The sequence below is a fragment of the Geotrypetes seraphini genome, chromosome 1, assembly GCF_902459505.1.
Source record: "Geotrypetes seraphini chromosome 1, aGeoSer1.1, whole genome shotgun sequence".
Classification (NCBI taxonomy): Eukaryota; Metazoa; Chordata; class Amphibia; order Gymnophiona; family Dermophiidae; genus Geotrypetes; species Geotrypetes seraphini.
Genome location: NC_047084.1, coordinates 4,852,289 through 4,870,233, shown reverse-complemented (window position 1 = coordinate 4,870,233; position 17,945 = coordinate 4,852,289). Strand labels below are relative to the sequence as shown.

General features: G+C 40.7%; 1 protein-coding gene across 2 annotated transcripts in view; it reads right to left on the bottom strand.

The window, feature by feature from the left end:
* MCTP1 (multiple C2 and transmembrane domain containing 1) overlaps window positions 1-17,945 on the bottom strand; it is an 817,302-nt gene that overhangs the window by 630,422 nt on the left and 168,935 nt on the right. For both annotated transcript variants that reach the window (XM_033917588.1, XM_033917682.1), the window contains exon 2: window positions 9,830-9,944. In XM_033917588.1, coding sequence (XP_033773479.1) covers window positions 9,830-9,944 — 115 coding nt within the window. The remainder of the gene's footprint in view (window positions 1-9,829; window positions 9,945-17,945) is intronic.

Sequence of the window (17,945 nt, the reverse complement as noted above, 5' to 3'; positions counted from 1 at the left end):
CATAGTTATAGTTTGAGGTCCTCTTACCCACATGCATCACTTTGCACTTGCTCACATTAAACATATGTGCCACTTTGATGCCCAATCTCACAGTCTTACAAGGTCCTCTTGCAATTTTTCACAATCCTCTTGTGATTTAACAACTTTTTGTCATCAGCAAATTTAATTATCTCACTAGTTATTCTCATTTCTAGATCATTGATAAATATGTTAAAAAACAGAGGTCTTAGCACAGACCCCTGTGGAACCCCACTGTTTATCCTTCTTCATTGAAAATATTGACCATTCAAACTTACTCACTGTTTTCTGTCTTTCAACCAGTTCTTAACCTATAATAGGACATTACCTCCTATCCCATGACTCTTTAATTTCCTTAGAAGTCTTTCATGAAGTACTTTGTCAAATGTCTTTTGAAAATACAAATATACAATATTAACCAGCTCATCTTTATCCACATGTTCATTCTCCCCTTCAAATAAATGAAGTAGATTGATTAAATCCATGCTGGTTTTCTCTCATTAATATATGTTTATGTATATGTTCTATCATTTTCTTCTTTATAATTGTCTCTTCCATTTTGCCCGGCACTGACATCAGACTCACCAGTCTATAATTTCCCAGATCACCTCTGGAACCTTTTTTAAAAATCATATTGGCACCCTCCAATCTTCCATACTATACTGGATATTAGAGAAAAATTACAAATTACTAGCAATAGCTCTGCAAGTTCATTTTTAAATTCTATCAGCACTTTGGGATGTATAGCAGTCAGTTCTGGTAATCTGTTACTGTTCAATTTGTCAAACTGAAGCATTACATCTTCCAGTGTTGCAGAGATTTGTTTGAGTTTCTCTGATTCATCAGAACTGAATACCATTTCTGGCATTAGTAACTCCACCACATCTTGCTTGGTGAAGACCAAAGCAAAGAATTCATTTAAACTCTCTGCTATGGCCTTGTCTTCCCTAAGAGCCCCTTTAATCCCTCAGTTGTCTAGCGGCCAACCAATTCTCTTCCTGGCTTCTTGCTTTTAATATACCTAAAAAAGTTTTTACTGTGTATTTTTGCTTCCAACACAATCTTTTTTTCAAGGTCTCTTTGCCTTTTTGGGTTTGCCTTGCATTTCACTTGTCATTCCTTGTGCTGTTTACAATAATTTTCAGTCGGATCTTTGCAAAGACATATGGGACTCTCTTAACCCACTAACTGATGAGGCCCTTGATAAAATCCTGTTTGCTCTGCCCATCAAAGCAGGGGTCTCAAAGAAGGAGCTACAAAAATTATAAACTCTTTTTCTAATGGGAAACTGCCAGCAGTATTAAAAGGGGCAGCAGTTCATCCTCTCCTATACAAAGTTATAAATGATGTGATCACATCACACCATTTCTGCAAAAACTTCACAGGCTATCAGTACAATAAAGGGTATAATTTAAAACTCTGTGTCAGATCTTCAATGTCATTAAAGGAAATGAGCAGAAGACTTAAAGAACAGGATCTACCTCTACATACCTCCAAGATCACTAAGATCCTCCTCTAACTTGTTCCAAAGGACATCACTCAATATGACATTTGCCAACAAGTCTTCTCTGGGCAAGCCTCCACACTGAAATGCACACCCTAAAAGATTTCACTCAATCTTTACTTCAGAAAGCAAGTGAATTCTTGGCTCTTCTATATCTTTAATAGAAGAAGCAACTAACTTGCTTGTCTCACACAACACAAGGACTAACACTGGCTGCAAGAACAGTACAGTACTAGTCTTGCTTATCCACTAGCAGAGATCAATTTCATACACCTTTCGGACTCCATATGAAACTTTCTTTTAGTACACGTGGAGGGGCAGTGGGAAAATGTCCATTCTCGAAAAATACGTCTATCTTTATACCACATTTTCAACCAAAATTTCGTCCAAGTCCACAACACCCAGAATAAGACCATTTGGGTGTGGGAGGGGCCAATCTTGTAAAGGATTGGCCACCCAGAAATGGCAACAGAGCAGTGGGGCACCTTAAAGGGCATGCACTGCTGTGAATTTCACAAAAAGGGTGCCACATAAACATCTCACCAGAGCTCCCTTATAGGTTATGGTAAGCTCCCCATAGACTACTATACCCACCCCCAGTAGCCCTTATGGCTATAAGTGGCACCTATATGGCAGTACAGTAGGGCTTGGGGGGTTTTGGTGGGCGCACATGTTCCACCAATAAATGTAGTAGTTAGGGTGGCTTATGGACCTGGGTCCTCCTCGCTATGGTTCACTAGCCCAACCCCCAGGCTATTTAAGACACCTCTGTGCAGCTCTACTAAGCTTTCTTATATTTAGTGCTGAAGTTCTGAAGACAGGTATGTATGTTTTTTTCCGATCTTTCTGGGTGTATGACAGGGTCAGTGAACACTGGGGGAGTGTGTAGGGGTCTTTGTCTCTGCAGTGGTTATCTAAAAACATAGTAACATAGTAAATGACAGCAGATAAAGACCCAAGTGGTCCATCCAATCTGCCCAACCATACATGCTCCATAAATTAATTTAGTTTAAATGGTCCTTTTTCTTATATATTACTGGGGCCAGAAACCCGGAGCCCTGCCCTGCTTAGGTTCCATCTACTGAAGTCTTCATCAAAACTCACTCCAGCCCATTTTAACCATCCCAGCCATCGAAACCCTCCCAAGCCCGTCCTCAACTGAATGTCCATATACGGGACACAGGCCGTGCAAACCTGCCCAGTACTGGCCTTAGTTCCTTCAATGTATACCTATTATTTTCTGATTAGAGATCCTCTGTGTTCATCCCACGGTTGTTTGAACTCTGTCACCGTTTTTTTCTCCACCACCTCCCTCGGGAGCGCATTCCACACATCAACCACCTTCTCCATAAAGAAGAATTTCCTAACATTACTCTTGAATCTACCACCCCTCAACCTCATATTATGCCCTCTGGTTTTACCATTTTCCTTTATCTAGAATAGATTAAATTCTATGTTAATACCTTTGAAGTATTTGAATCTCAGAATTATAACTCCCCTGTCTCTTCTTTCCTCTAGAGTATACATATTCAGGGCTTCTAGTCTCTCCTCATACGTCATCTGGCACAAACCTCCTACCAGTTTTTTTGCCTTCCTCTGGGCCCGCTTCAAGTCTTTTTATGTCCTTTGCCAGATCCGGTCTCCAAAATTGAACACAATACTCCAAGTGGGGCCTCACCATCGACCTGTACAGGGACATCAACACCTTCTTTCTTCTACTGGTCATGCCTCTCTCTATACAGCCTAGCATTCTTCTGGCAACAGCCACCACCTTGTCACACTGTTTCTTCACCTTTAGATCTTCAGGCACTATCACCCCAAGGTCCCTCTCCCCATCCGTGCATATCAGCCTCTCACCTCTCAGTACATACATCTCCTTCCAATTTCTAATCCCCAAATGCATTACTCTGCACTTCTTTGCATTGAATTTTAGTTGCCAGATATTAGACCATACTAACTTTTGCAGATCCTTTTTCATGTTTTCCACTCCCTCCTCGGTGTCTACTCTGTTACAAATCTTGGCGTCATCTGCAAAAAGACAAACTTTTCCTTCTAACCCTTCAGCAATGTCGCTCACAAACATATTGAACAGGATCGGCCCCAGCATCTTTTCTATTCCTGAGGGACTCCACTACTCACCTTTCCCTCCTCCAAGCGAATTCCATTAACCACCACCCTTTGGATAACTTTTTGGCACTTATATCATCTAACTTATAACGCTTAAGTTCCATCCAGGATGTCTAGTAAAACCTTCAATTATCCCCACAGGATGACTAAGTCAAGTTGGCCACATCCCACTCATATCCCACCCTAACCACTCCTCCAGATATGCCCCGTTTAGCTCTGGGCGCACAGCGGGATTCAGAGGCCTAAAATGTCCCTTGGCACACCCAGAAAATTGGTTTGGCTTTCATCAAATGGGAGAAGATGGGAGAAGAGCACACAACAATCAATAATCACTAAAGTCCAGCAGTCCTAAAGAAGTGGTTTCCCTACTGTATAAAGAAGGACCAGTGGTATTTTTTTTTTTTCTTTGGTTTCTTGATGTTAAAACTGGTTTTCTCCTTATAAAATTAAACATACCCATTTGATGAAAGTTTTTTATGCCAATTATGTCAGTGGTGGGATAGAGCTGTAAGTGGTTGGCTCACCCAAGACCTGAGGCTTTTTCTTTTGTCTGTAAAGGGTGCTTGGCATTCATATAATTGATTTGATTAAGTGAGAGTAAGCAGATCTTTTTGTTAGAGGACATTGTAAGTAGCACACTATCAGGCTCATAATAAAAAAAATATAGATGTCCAAAAAGCAACCTAAACAGCCAGGACATCCAAGTGCTGATAATCAAAACCATCTTTCGAGACGTCTAGCAAGGTGTCCCAGCCTCTCTGTGTGTCCAGAGCATGAGATGAGTGTGGTGGAGGTGTACAATGGGTGGGCTTTGGGCGTTCCCAAGGGAGGGTTAGATATGGACATCTTGCAACGATAATCAAACATTTTGCAAGACAGCCTGGATGGACCTTAGACATTTGGAACTAGACCTGTTTTAGAAGTGTCTAAGTGCCACAAAGGTGCCCAAACTGACCAGATGACCACAGCATGCATTAAGATTAGACATCCCCCACACTCTCCCAGTGCTCACTAACCCCCTTCCACCACACAAAAATGAGAACAAAAAGGTACATACCTGTCTCTAAAACAGCTGCATCTGATACAGGGAAGCCTAGTACAGCTGTACACAGATGTCTTAAGTAGCCTGGTGGGTGGACTAGTGAACCATAGAGAGGAGGACCTAGGTCCATAAGCCATTCTAACAACTACATTTATGGTAGAACATGGGAGCCCACCCAAAACCTACTATACTGCCAGATAGGTGCCACCTGCTGCCATATGTGCTATTGGAGTGGTACACAGGTTATAGTAGTTTGGGCGGGGGGGGGGGGGTTGGGGGGATCACCATAAATTGTAAGGGGCCTATGGTGAGATAATATTCACAATGGTGCCCTCTAAGGTGTCCCATTGCTCTGATGGGATGTCTATGTGGTCAGTCCATTATTATGCTGGCCCCAACCACATCTAAATGGTCAGGATTAGGACATTCTCAACTTGGATGCTTTTCTGATTGAAAATGAGGTATAAAGTTAGACATCCTGGTAGCCAAGACATCTAAGTAGATGATTTTCAAAATATATATATATTTGGACATCCAGCAGTTTGCTATTTGAAAATGTCCATTTTTGTTCCTCCAACTTTGGACGTTCAGCTGGAAGTATCCAATTTGGACTTAAATCTTTTTTTTTTTTCTTCAAAAAATGTCCCTCTTAGCCATAATATGTACTTTTATTGAAATAATTTTTCTGTTGGTATTGTCTATTGCCTATGATTAGATTGATCTTGTTGTACACTGCCTTGGGTGAATTTCTTCAAAAAGGTGGAAAATGATCCTAACAAATAAATAAAAGCAAACAAAGAGATCAAAGAGCACTTACAGCTAATAAATAACCAAACATTTGAGAAATAAGTTAAAGATATAGAAAGCTTTGTCTACTAAAAAATTATCATTTCAAAACAAACTACAGTACATTCCTTCCACTCAATAATCCATCATAAACTAAAATATAGAAACATCTGTAAAGAGAGCCTATTACACCACTGGAAACTATACAAGAGAAATAGCACATATCTCGTATAAGTTGCCAAAAGCAACAGAGGTTAAAAACACAAGAAGACATAATATTGAAGTCACAACTAGCCTAATTCTCTCCACATGAATGTAATCAACAACCTAAAATTGAATACCTTGCATTTCTGAGAAAGAAATGAACAGACTCAGCCAGCTTCAGAAATGTTAATGAGCTCACATCTCTGCCTCTAAAACAGAATGCAAAATATAACACTTGCTATAGAGGACAAACTTAAAATAGAAAAACAAACTGTACAGAAAGAACCAAAGAGCAATGAAATACTGTACAGAAAATTGTAAAAAATGAAAACAGCATAAGGCACTACTAGAACAGTATGATGATTAAATATGTTCTTCTCAGTATAAAGGTAGCCTTAATGATGCTACATATACATCAAGTTCAAACCTTCTGATCTAATGGTTAGATGTCCTCCTAGCACACGATTAGGCATGCTCCACTATATGCAGTTAACTCCTCTTCTCAGTTTCTTATGGGCTACTGGACTAGTTCCTAACACTCTGACCTGTACTGTGTTCCTATCTGAGAACATTATTTGGAAATAGAGGTTTCAAAAGACAGACTGAAGTTCTATAAATATTCAAATGAGTTCATTAACCTTGAGACTCGCCCTAAGCAATTTATTTATTTATTGTGCATTATTAATGCATTTCAGGTACTTAAACATCTCCACTGTATCTCCATCATCTTGGATTTCATCTTGCACATATTTAGATTTTGAAGTCTCTATGGTTTCTGAGACAGACCCCACCCCACTGTAGTAACCCTTTTCTGGAACACCTCATTTTCATCTATATCTATATCAGAGCTAGACACAACAATCCAGATTAGCTCTAACCAATGACCTATGCACAGGGATGGAATACCCAATAAACAAAGTAATCACGTGCTTAGGGCATCAGAAAAAAAGGGGCACTAGTTGTCCAAAACAGATAAAGTACAAGAAACACCCAGAAAGGGCATTGGAAGGGCGTCACCAGCTCCAAGAATGTGTCTGCTAGAAGTAGAAGTGCACAATAGGTTGTGAGGGCACCTCGCACAAGATCGTTTAAACCATGAGGCTCCAACCACTTTAATCAATTCATTAAAATGTATAGTCTTGACTCCTATAATCCTCGCCCTTGTAATTGAAATGCCTCATTATCTCGGCAGCTCTCTCAGAAGTACTGTTTCTTTCTTAAAAACAGAAAGGTACTGCATGTGGAATGAAGAGCTCCTTTTTGTGGAACTAGAAAGATGACAGAAGTATATCAAATACTGAAGACTCACAATCTAATCTAAGAACTTGATTCCTATAAATCAGCAATACAAAGTCAATATAGAAAACATCATACAGCTATAGAGAAGAACAGCCACTCCAGATATCTCAAGTTTAAAAAAAAAAGGAAGAAAAAGAGACCTCAAAGCACTTTGTCCCAACAGCTCAGTCCAAAAGTCCTGTTTAGGGGGTCCATAACGTGACCATTTATTTTTTTCCCACAAAACGGGATATCTATTAATTTTCAGGCCTGCCCTAGCCCCAACCCAGCCCCAACCCCAATTTTTTCCATTCATTTTTCATGTTCACACAATATCTTATTAATTCATAATGGTAACCATAAAATAAAAAAAAAACACAAAGCACAGTGTATGCAAAGAAAATGTTAATTATCATTTATATTCGGGGGGGAGGGGGTTCAAAGAGGTCAAGACAGATGAATTTAAAAATATGTAATGTCACCTCAGTAAAAACTATAGAAAAATAGACAACTATAGTATGGTGAGTCTCTGGTTGCACTTCCTTCTGACTGTGCATCCTTTCTTTCTTTCTTTCTCTCTCCCTGCCCCCCAAGCCATCACCGCTGATTTCTCCAAGCCACTGCCGCAGCAACAGGCCAGGTGCATGCAATGACTGCACAAGCCTTCCTCTCAACATCAATTCTGACGTCGAAGAGAAAGTTATGGGCAGATCGACTTGTGTTGCCTTCATTTTGGGCACCCCTGAGCTAGGAAGAACACTGCAGTGGGTTGCTCAAAAATGGGACATTTCGGCATCCCGAAGCTGTGTTTCAGGACAATGAAACAAGCTAATTAAAAACGGGATGGTCCTGTTCAAAATGAGACGTATGGTCACGTTAGGGATCCAACATAATCACAGGTCTCAGAAATAAACTCCACTTAAAACCATATATCCTTTATCAGAGTAGCAATAGACTTATCTTCATAGCTATAACCTGGGGTTCCTTGAATTTCTACAATCCAAGGAACCCCAGGTTATAGCTATGAAGATAAGTCTATTGCTACTCTGATAAAGGATATATGGTTTTAAGTGGAGTTTATTTCTGAGACCTGTGATTATGTTGGATCCCTAACGTGACCATACGTCTCATTTTGAACAGGACCATCCCGTTTTTAATTAGCTTGTTTCATTGTCCTGAAACACAGCTTCGGGATGCCGAAATGTCCCATTTTTGAGCAACCCACTGCAGTGTTCTTCCTAGCTCAGGGGTGCCCAAAATGAAGGCAACACAAGTCGATCTGCCCATAACTTTCTCTTCGACGTCAGAATTGATGTTGAGAGGAAGGCTTGTGCAGTCATTGCATGCACCTGGCCTGTTGCTGCGGCAGTGGCTTGGAGAAATCAGCGGTTCCAAAATGGAATTTCTTATCAAAATTTCAAATGCAACTGGTGAGAAAAATCCCCTGCCTGACAGAGACCCTGTTTTGCAGAAGCTATTTCAAGGGCAAGGCACAATCCTTCATCCGGTCAAAATATTAGAAATTCAAGCATAAAAATCCAGAATAAATGACTTACCAACATGAAGAAAAATTTTTTTTTAATTGCATCAGGTTTAATACGTTGCATCAGGTTTAATAAGTTGGAGCTAGAGTTAAGTTTTTCAGTAGCAATTGTGAAGGCAGTTCTCTGTAGATGAAGTACACTAGTATCCCTATTGTTACTACTCTCCAGTAAGTGCTCATTTATTAAGAGTATGTATTTGTCTGTATTTCCCTCTTTTGGAATTGCTTTGCACATATGTTTAACCTTAGTGGTTACAAACTGCACAACAGAACACTCATTTTCCTCCCTAAAGAGACTCAAAAACTCTCAACATACAACAATGATCCATTAAACACCCATTGCATTATTTCTATTGTGCATGGAAAGAGATACTGTTTGGAAACTTAACTGTAATGAAATTATTGAAGAATTTGTAAGAGCAAAGAAGAGGATGAACATTTTTTAATTATAACATGTATAATCCTAGAGATGACACAAGGTAGTTTTTTCAGAGCATATATTATATTTACTGTAATAATATTTATTTTATGGTTATTCAATTATCTTTTACTCCACAAATTTTTCAGGACCTAAATTCAGTCCAGGGTGGGATTCCAGAAATTTTCACTGCTTAGGGCACCATGAGGTCTAAATCCAGCCCTGTCTATGCCTTCCCCTTTTTAACTAGTTTTGACCCTCTTTATCTACCATAGCATCCCTCTGGCTCTGGACAATATCTTGTCTCCCTGTTTCCATGTGAATGTTGTGGCTATAAAAGGGAACTGACAACATCTGTTTTAAAAAAATTTGGTGCCAGAAATCAACAGAGATAAATTACAATGATCCTAAAATATTACCCATATAAAACCTTGATAAACCCTGATTTCTACTTTCCTCATGAATAGGATTACCAGACATCCAGAAAAACCTGGACATGTCCTCTTTTCAGAGGACTGTCCAGGGTCCCAGATGGACTTTCCAAACCCCACAGTTTGCCTGGGTTTTGGAAAGCCCTGACAAGCTCTGGCCACATCTGGAGGGCACACATCTGCGCATGCTCCAGGCCCTCCAGAAGAGAGGAGGTTTATTGGGGGCAGGGTTGGAGCAGAACAGGGCAGAGCTGAAGGCAGAGCGGGGCAAGGGCGGGGTGGAATGGGGCGGGGACAGAACAGGGTGGGGGCCATGTGTCCGGTCGGAAAAAATGGTAACCCTACTCATGAACCTCCAGTCAGCTAAAAATACAAATATTTAAATATATATATTTTAAACACCTAAAACCAGAAAGCCAAATAATGATGTGCTCTAATCAAATAGTTAATCAGGTAAATAAATTCTGTAAATTCTTACCTCCACGATCCCTTGCTGCTAAGTTTTGACCTCTTTTTAATGTAATGTCCAGCTGGTACATTACAGCATCAGGCAAGGAAGGGTCTGCATTACTGGTGCCAACTGTATTTATTTTCTGAAAAACAAAATGCAATAAAATGTAACAAAACCTGTTTTTTTAAAATCTTTCTGGTCTGAATACAATATATCTTCCTTTTGTTCTATTTTTCTTTACCAGAAGAATAAAATTGAAATCAATACACAATCAAATGTATTCACTGAAGCATGCAAAGTACACAAACACCCTTTTCTGTCTCTCCTCCTGTGTCAAAGACCTATATGCTTGGTGAATTCAAAATGGAGTCATTTTGGGGCTGGAATACAGTCTGATTAGTCAAGCACCTATGAAAAAAAAGTCAGTTATTCTCCTTCCTGCGAGTTTTGGCAGTCTATTGACCCTGTTGTAATCTCCCAGTTCTGATTGGCTCCCGTACCTAGTAGTTCCCTGAGAAGATGGAAGTGTCCCCTATTGTTAGCAGTTACTTTCCATGCTGGGTCTTCTACTTCATTTACTGGTGGTGGGGAGAGGAGGGGGGTAATAGAGATCCCGGCACTGAACCAAGCCTCTACAAAGAAGATGATAGTGGCTTCCCAGGTCTGAAACCCATCGGGGCAGGAGCCACAGCAGTTCAACTTTTTTGAGTGTGAGACAGCAGGAAGTGCTGATGGGAGAAAACTGTCGAGTCACAGGGAGATGAAGATAGGAGTACCCCAAGGATCAGCATTATCTGCGGCCTAATTTAATTTGTATCTTGTTCCACTGTGTAAACTGCTTTCGGATCTTGGTGTGTCCTATCGATGTATGCTGATGATATCCAATTTTTCTACTCTATTGAGGGGGGTTTTGATGGGGCATCGTCAAGCTTACAGTCAGTAGTGGTAGAGATAAAGATTGGATGGACCACAATAGGTTGAAACTAAGTATTCGGAAGACGAAGATGCTGTGTGTCGCAAGATCTTTCGGCACTGATATTCCAGAGGCAGTTGAGTTACTGCGGGAGAGAGTGTCGGTGAAACGGGAGGTGAAATATTTTGGCGAGCTTGTGGACTCAGGACTTACCCTGAGAGGGCAGGTGTTAGCAGTGGATAGAAAAGTGTACTTCCATCTCCGGTTAGTGAATGGTTTTAGGCCTTATCTTGCGGCTCCTCTTTAAGACAATGCTGCAGATGATGGTATTATCAGTTTTCGATTACTGTAGTCTGGTGTTCCTGGGAGTGCCTGTGTCATCCTTTTGTGTACTATAAGTTGCTCAGAACTCGGTGGTAAGATCTCTCTGTTTAGATTGGGAAGACAGGAGCATGTGATGGAATGCTACATAAGTTTGTACTGGTTGAAGGTAAGGGACGGGATACACTATAAGCTACTGATAAATGTTTTCATGTGCCTACATAAGTTGGCTCCCAAACACCTGCTCCAAAGTATCCTGCCACATGATCAGCCTCAACTGCTTCGGTCTATTGATCATTCTGATCTGCAAATTCCATCAGTGCGGGATCTGAGGTTAACGTCATCCAGGGATAGTATCTTTCATTGTACTGGCCCAAGGGAATGGAACAACCTCCCTGAGTATATTCGTCAACAACAGAATTTCAAAAAATTACTCAAAAGATATTTGTTCTGTCAGATAAAATACAGGGTTTGATATGGTTTAAATAAGGAGTGGAGACTGTGGATTGAAGGGTGCTGGTCACTGAAGTATTCTATGGTCTAGACCAGGGGTCCCCAAAGTCCCTCCTTGAGGGCCGAATCCAGTCGGGGTTTCAGGATTTCCCCAATGAATATGCATTGAAAGCAGTGCATGCACATAGATCTCATGCATATTCATTGGGGAAATCCTGAAAACCTGACTGGATTCGGCCCTCAAGGAGGGACTTTGGGGACCCCTGGTCTAGACTGTTTTATAGTTCTAGTGATGTTTGTCGTTGATGCGACTTGTTTGTCAGATGTAATTTTATATTTTGTATGTAAATGTGTAATTCACCCTGGATAAGGGCGGGGGATAAATAAACAAACAAACTTGGAGCAGAAGCTGGCAGCTTGGCCTGTCCCACCCCAAACAATGCCAAAAAATTCTCCATCATCCTTACTCTGTGGCTTTTACCACATGCCAGAAGGTCTGGTCTTAGGACAGATTTAGAATGAGTGGGTAAGAGTCAGGGTTGCGGCTGAAGGGAGGAAGAATGTGATTGCCTTAAAATTATTTACACATGTTTATATTTTAATGTGTTAATCACGTTAAAAACACGCTAAATGTACAGCCCTACTGCATATAAGGCTCCTAATCGAAAGTTAAATACATCTAAAAACCCGCCCAAGTCACATTTGAATGACCTAAACGTCAGGTCGTCCAAGTTTTGATAATTGAACTGATATTTTAGACATGTCTAGAGACTTTTTAGGCCTCTGTGACCCAGAGCTAAAAGGGGCGTATCCAGAGGAGTAATTAGGGTGAGATGTGGGCAGGATGTTGGGCCGACCTAGACTTAGGCCCTCTTTTACTAAGGTGCACTAACCTATTAGTGCATGCTAAGCGAATTAGCGCACGCTAAATGCTAACGTGTGCATGTTAGTCTATGGATGCGTTAGTGTTTAGTGGGCTAATCCGTTAGCGCATCTTAGTAAATGAGGGGGTTAGTCGTCCTGCAAGGATAATCAAAAGCTTTACTAAACATCTTGAACGGAACTTAAACATAGTGAGTTAGACGATGTAAAAACAGGTATAAATGCCAAAAAGGTATCCAAAGTGACCAGATAACCACTGCGGAGACAAAGTAAAGACTCACACACACTCTGCCAGTGTTCACTGACCCCCTCACACCCCCACAAATATCAGAATAAAAATGTACATACCCATCTCAAGAGCATCAGTGCCTGGTAAAGGAACATAGTAACATAGTAGATGACGGCAGATAAAGACCCGAATGGTCCATCCAGTCTGCCCAACCTAATTCAATTTAAAATTTTTAATTTTTTCTTCTTAGCTATTTCTGGGCAAGAATCCAAAGCTCTAACTGGTACTGTGCTTGGGTTCCTACTGCCGAAATCTCCGTTAAAACCTACTCCAGCCCATCTACACCCTCCCAGCCATTGAAGCCCTCCCCAAACCAAACGGCACAGACCATGCAAGTCCGCCCAGCACTGGCCCTAGTTCAATCTTTAATCTTATTTTCTGATTCTAAATCTTCTGTGTTCATCCCACGCTTCTTTGAACTCAGTCACAGTTTTACTCTCCACCACCTCTCTCGGGAGCGCATTCCAGGCATCCACCACCCTCTCCGTAAAGTAGAATTTCCTAACATTGCCCCTGAATCTACCACCCCTCAACCTCATATTATGCCCTCTGGTTTTACCATTTTCTTTTCTCTGGAAAAGATTATGTTCTACGTTAATACCCTTCAAGTATTTGACCGTCTGAATCATATCTCCCCTGTCTCTCCTTTCCTCTAGGGTATACATATTCAGGGCTTCCAGTCTCTCCTCATACGTCTTCTGGCGCAAGCCTCCTATCATTTTCATTGCCCTCCTCTGGACCACCTCAAGTCTTCTTACGTCCTTTGCCAGATATGGTCTCCAAAACTGTACACAATACTCCAAGTGGGGCCTTACCAATGACCTATACAGGGGCATCAACACCTTCTTCCTTCTACTGACTACGCCTCTCTTTATACAGCCCAGAATCCTTCTGGCAGCAGCCACTGCCTTGTCACACTGTTTTTTCGCCTTTAGATCTTCGGACACTATCACCCCAAGGTCCCTCTCCCCGTCCGTGCATATCAGCTTCTCACCTCCCAGCATATACGGTTCCTTCCGATTATTAATCCCCAAATGCATTACTCTGCATTTCTTTGCATTGAATTTTAGTTGCCAGGCATTAGACCATTCCTCTAACTTTTGCAGATCCTTTTTCATATTTTCCACTCCCTCTTTGGTGTCTACTCTGTTACAAATCTTGGTATCATCTGCAAAAAGGTACACTTTTCCTTCTAACCCTTCAGCAATGTCACTCACAAACATATTGAACAGGATTGGCCCCAGCACCGAACCCTGAGGGACTCCACTACTCACCTTTCCTTCCTCCGAGCGACTTCCATTAACCACCACCCTCTGGCATCTATCCGACAGCCAGTTTCTAACCCAGTTCACCACTTTGGGTCCTAACTTTTACATCTAGCATATGTCCTCGATCCAGCTCTCTGGTCACTCAATCAAAAAATTCAATCAGGTTCGTTTGGCACGATTTACCTTTTGTAAAGCCAAGTTGCCTCGGATCCTGTAACACATTAGATTTAAGGAAGTACACTATTCTTTCTTCCAGCAACACTTCCATTATTTTTCCAACAACTGAAGTGAGGCTTACTGGCCTGTAGTTTCCTGCTTCATCCCTGTGACAACTTTTATGACTAGGGACCACATCCGCTCTCCTCCAATCCCCAGGAATCACTCCCGTCTCCAGAGATTTGTTGAACAAGTCTTTAATAGGACTCGGCAGAACCTATCTAAGTTCCCTTGGTATCCTGGGATGGATCCCGTCTGGTTCCATCGCTTTGTCCACCTTCAGTTTTTCAAGTTGCTCATAAACACTCTCCTCCGTGAACGGCGCAGAATCTACTCCATTTTCTTGTGTAACTTTGCCAGACAATTTCAGTCCTTCTCCAGGATTTTCTTCTGTGAACATAGAATAGAAGTATTTGTTTAGCACATTTGCTTTTTCCTCATCACTCTCCACATATCGGTTCCCAGCATCTTTTAGTTTAGCAATTCCATTTTTCATCTTCCTCCTTTCACTAATATATCTGAAAAAAATTTTGTCTCCCTTTTTTACATTTTTAGCCATTTGTTCTTCTGCCTGTGCTTTCGCCAGATGTATCTCTCTCTTGCCTTCTTTCAGTTTCACCCTTTAGTCCTTTCTGCACTCCTCTTCTTGGGTTTTTTTATATTTCACGAACGCCAACTCTTTCGCCTTTATTTTCTCCGCCACTAGTTTGGAGAACCATATCGGCTTCCTTTTTCTCTTGTTTTTATTGATTTTCTTCATATAAAGGTCATTAGCCATTTTTATCGCTCCTTTCAACTTAGACCACTGTCTTTCCACTTCTCTTATGTCCTCCCATCCTAACAGCTCTTTCTTCAGGTACTCTCCCATTGCATTAAAGTCCGTACGTTTGAAATCTAGGACTTTAAGTAACGTGCGGACGCTCTCCACTTTAGCCGTTATATCAAACCAAACCATTTGATGATCGCTACTTCCCAGGTGAGCACCCACTCAAACATTAGACATACTCTCTCCATTTGTAAGGACCAGATCCAATATCACTTTTTCCCTTGTGGGTTCCGTCACCATTTGTCTGAGCAGAGCCTCTTGAAAGGCATCCACAATCTCCCTACTTCTTTCCGATTCCGCAGACGGAATATTCCAGTCCGCATCTGGCAGGTTGAAATCTCCCAACAGCAGAACCTCTTCTTTCCTTCCAAACTTTTGGATATCCACAATCAGATCCTTATCAATTTGCTGCGATTAAGTCGGCGGTCTGTAGACTACACCCACGTAGATAGAAGTTCATAGAAACATAGAAAGATGATGGCAGATAAGGGCTACAGCCCATCAAGTCTGCCCACACCATTGACTCACCCTTTTAAGTCTACTGGCCCCATTAAGTCAGATCATACTGCCACTCTACTGACCCGCTCTATTAAGTCTATACCCTATTCATTGGTATGACCCTCGCAGGGATCCCACATAGGTATCCCATTTATTCTTGAAGTCTGGGATGCCTCTTATCACTAATATACCTGAAGAAAGATTTGTCCCCTTTTTAATGTTTTTTTGCCAAAGTTTCTTCCACTCGAAGTTTTGCCTCCATCTTCTCTTTTCAGAGCGATACATATCGCTTCTTCCTTTCCCCAGGTCCTTTGCATTTCGGTCGCTTGGATATTGATCTTTACATAGAGAGCTACTCCTCCACCTTTTTGACTATCTCTGTCCTTCCTAAAAAGATTATATCCCGGTATGTTTGCATCCCATCCATGGGATTCACTGAACCATGTCTCTGTGATAGCGACAATATCTAGTTCTGCCTCTAACATCAGGGCTTGCAGATCATGAACTTTGTTGCTTAGACTGCGAGCATTTGTGGTCATCGCTTTCCAGCTATTTTTCAGCAGTAATCTCCTTTTTCGTATGGATTTTTGTTTCATTTCACTTTCCGTTGCGATACTAAGAAATGAGTTTCTGATATTGTTTATGTTGCAATCTTTACTACTATCACATCTTTTCTTTTGCCTAGTAGAGCTGTACACAAGTGTCTTAAATAGCCCAGGGAGTGGGCTAAGAACCATAGAGAGGAGGACCCAGGCCCATAAACCACTCTAACCACATTTATGGTGGAAAATGTGAGTCCACCAAAACATCCCAAAACCCTACTGTACTGTCATATTAGTACCACATGCAGCCATAAGGGCAATTGGGGTTGTGGACAAATTGGTATTGTGGGTTTTGGTGGTATTTGAGAGGGCTCATCATAATCTTTAAGGCAGTTCTGGTGAGATGTTTATATGGCAACAAAAAACACTAGATGAGATAATCACAATCACTCACACACAAAAAAAACTTTATCTCCTTCTGCGGAGGAACAAATGACAACTATCAAAAAATATAGTGGAGAAAAAGGCCTCACAACCCGTCAAGAGACTCAAATACATCAAGTGTTAGCAATACTTTGAGATGTACTTTTTTTGCTTTAACCTCTGAAGACACGCAAGCGAAACGGGATACTCAAGTTTCAAGTTACTTTATTTTTGATATACTGTTTATCATACAGGTATCTAAACAGTTTACAATAAAATGTAATATAAATTTTAAAAATTTTTAAAAAGAAAAAGGTTTATAATTGCTCTCTGCGCTTTGGAGTGGCGCAGAGTTTTTGCTCTTGTGGAATGGATATAAATAAATGAAGCTGGATTTTGCCTTTCTGTGTGGATTTATATGCTATGGATATGTTCATTTCATTGTGATAAGAACTTTTCTTTTCTCTATCTTGGACATCTAGGATCCATTACTCTACACTTTAAGGACTGGTATATTTGGACTGCTATATTTTTCAGTTTTTGCCTTCCCATGTCGCACTGACATCTCTAAGGAGTGTTTTTTTTTCTAGTTTAAACATTTCTAATTCTGCCACTCTTGCTGTTGTAGGAAACAATAATTACAATTTATGGTAGTGGAGTTTTTTCTGTCTTATGATGAACTAAGGGCTCCCTCACTGGGCAACTTTTTGCTGTTTGATGAGTCTCTTGACTGGTTGTGAGGCCTTTTTCTCCACTATATTTTTTGATAGTTGTCATTTGTTTCCTAACTCAGCAGAAAGAGATAAAGTTTTTTGTGTGTGTGAGTGATGATTATATGGCACTCTTTTTGTGAAGTTCACAGCAGTGCCTTCTAAGGTGCTCCACTGCTCTGTTGCCATGTTTGGGATGCCAGTCCATCAAAGAACTGGCCCCTTCCACGTCCAAATGGTCTTAATCTGGGCTTTTGGGACTTGGACAAAATTTTGGTCGAGAATGTGGTTTAAAGATAGATGTACAGGGGTAAAAAGACTTTATGGTCCTATTACTAATATAAGAAATATAAGAAAATATACATATATGTTAATGGCATAACATCATTTTAATAGGAATACTATTATAACTAACAAGCCCAAAGCTTTCCTCGATCCTCCAAGCTATTTAATCACCATGAATAATGCAGTTTTGACTGTCTTAAAAAGTTAATAATCAATTATTGCCTTGGTCTTAAACATTCAACACCGACCCACCCCTGCTTATATAGGCAGCAGTTACCAAACAAACATATCAGAGGCATCTCTCTGCCCATCTACTTATTTAAATACTGTAATAACACCATCTTAATTAGCTTTCTGAATAATAAATAATCAGCTGCCACCCAGACCTCTACGTGTAACAGATCCCTTAATTACCAAATAGTCCACTCAAAAGACCATTTCTGGAAGCCATTACATTAAGTTTTATACTATCATATATTGTAGCTGACAGTGTTTACAGTTTGTATTTTGCCAATTA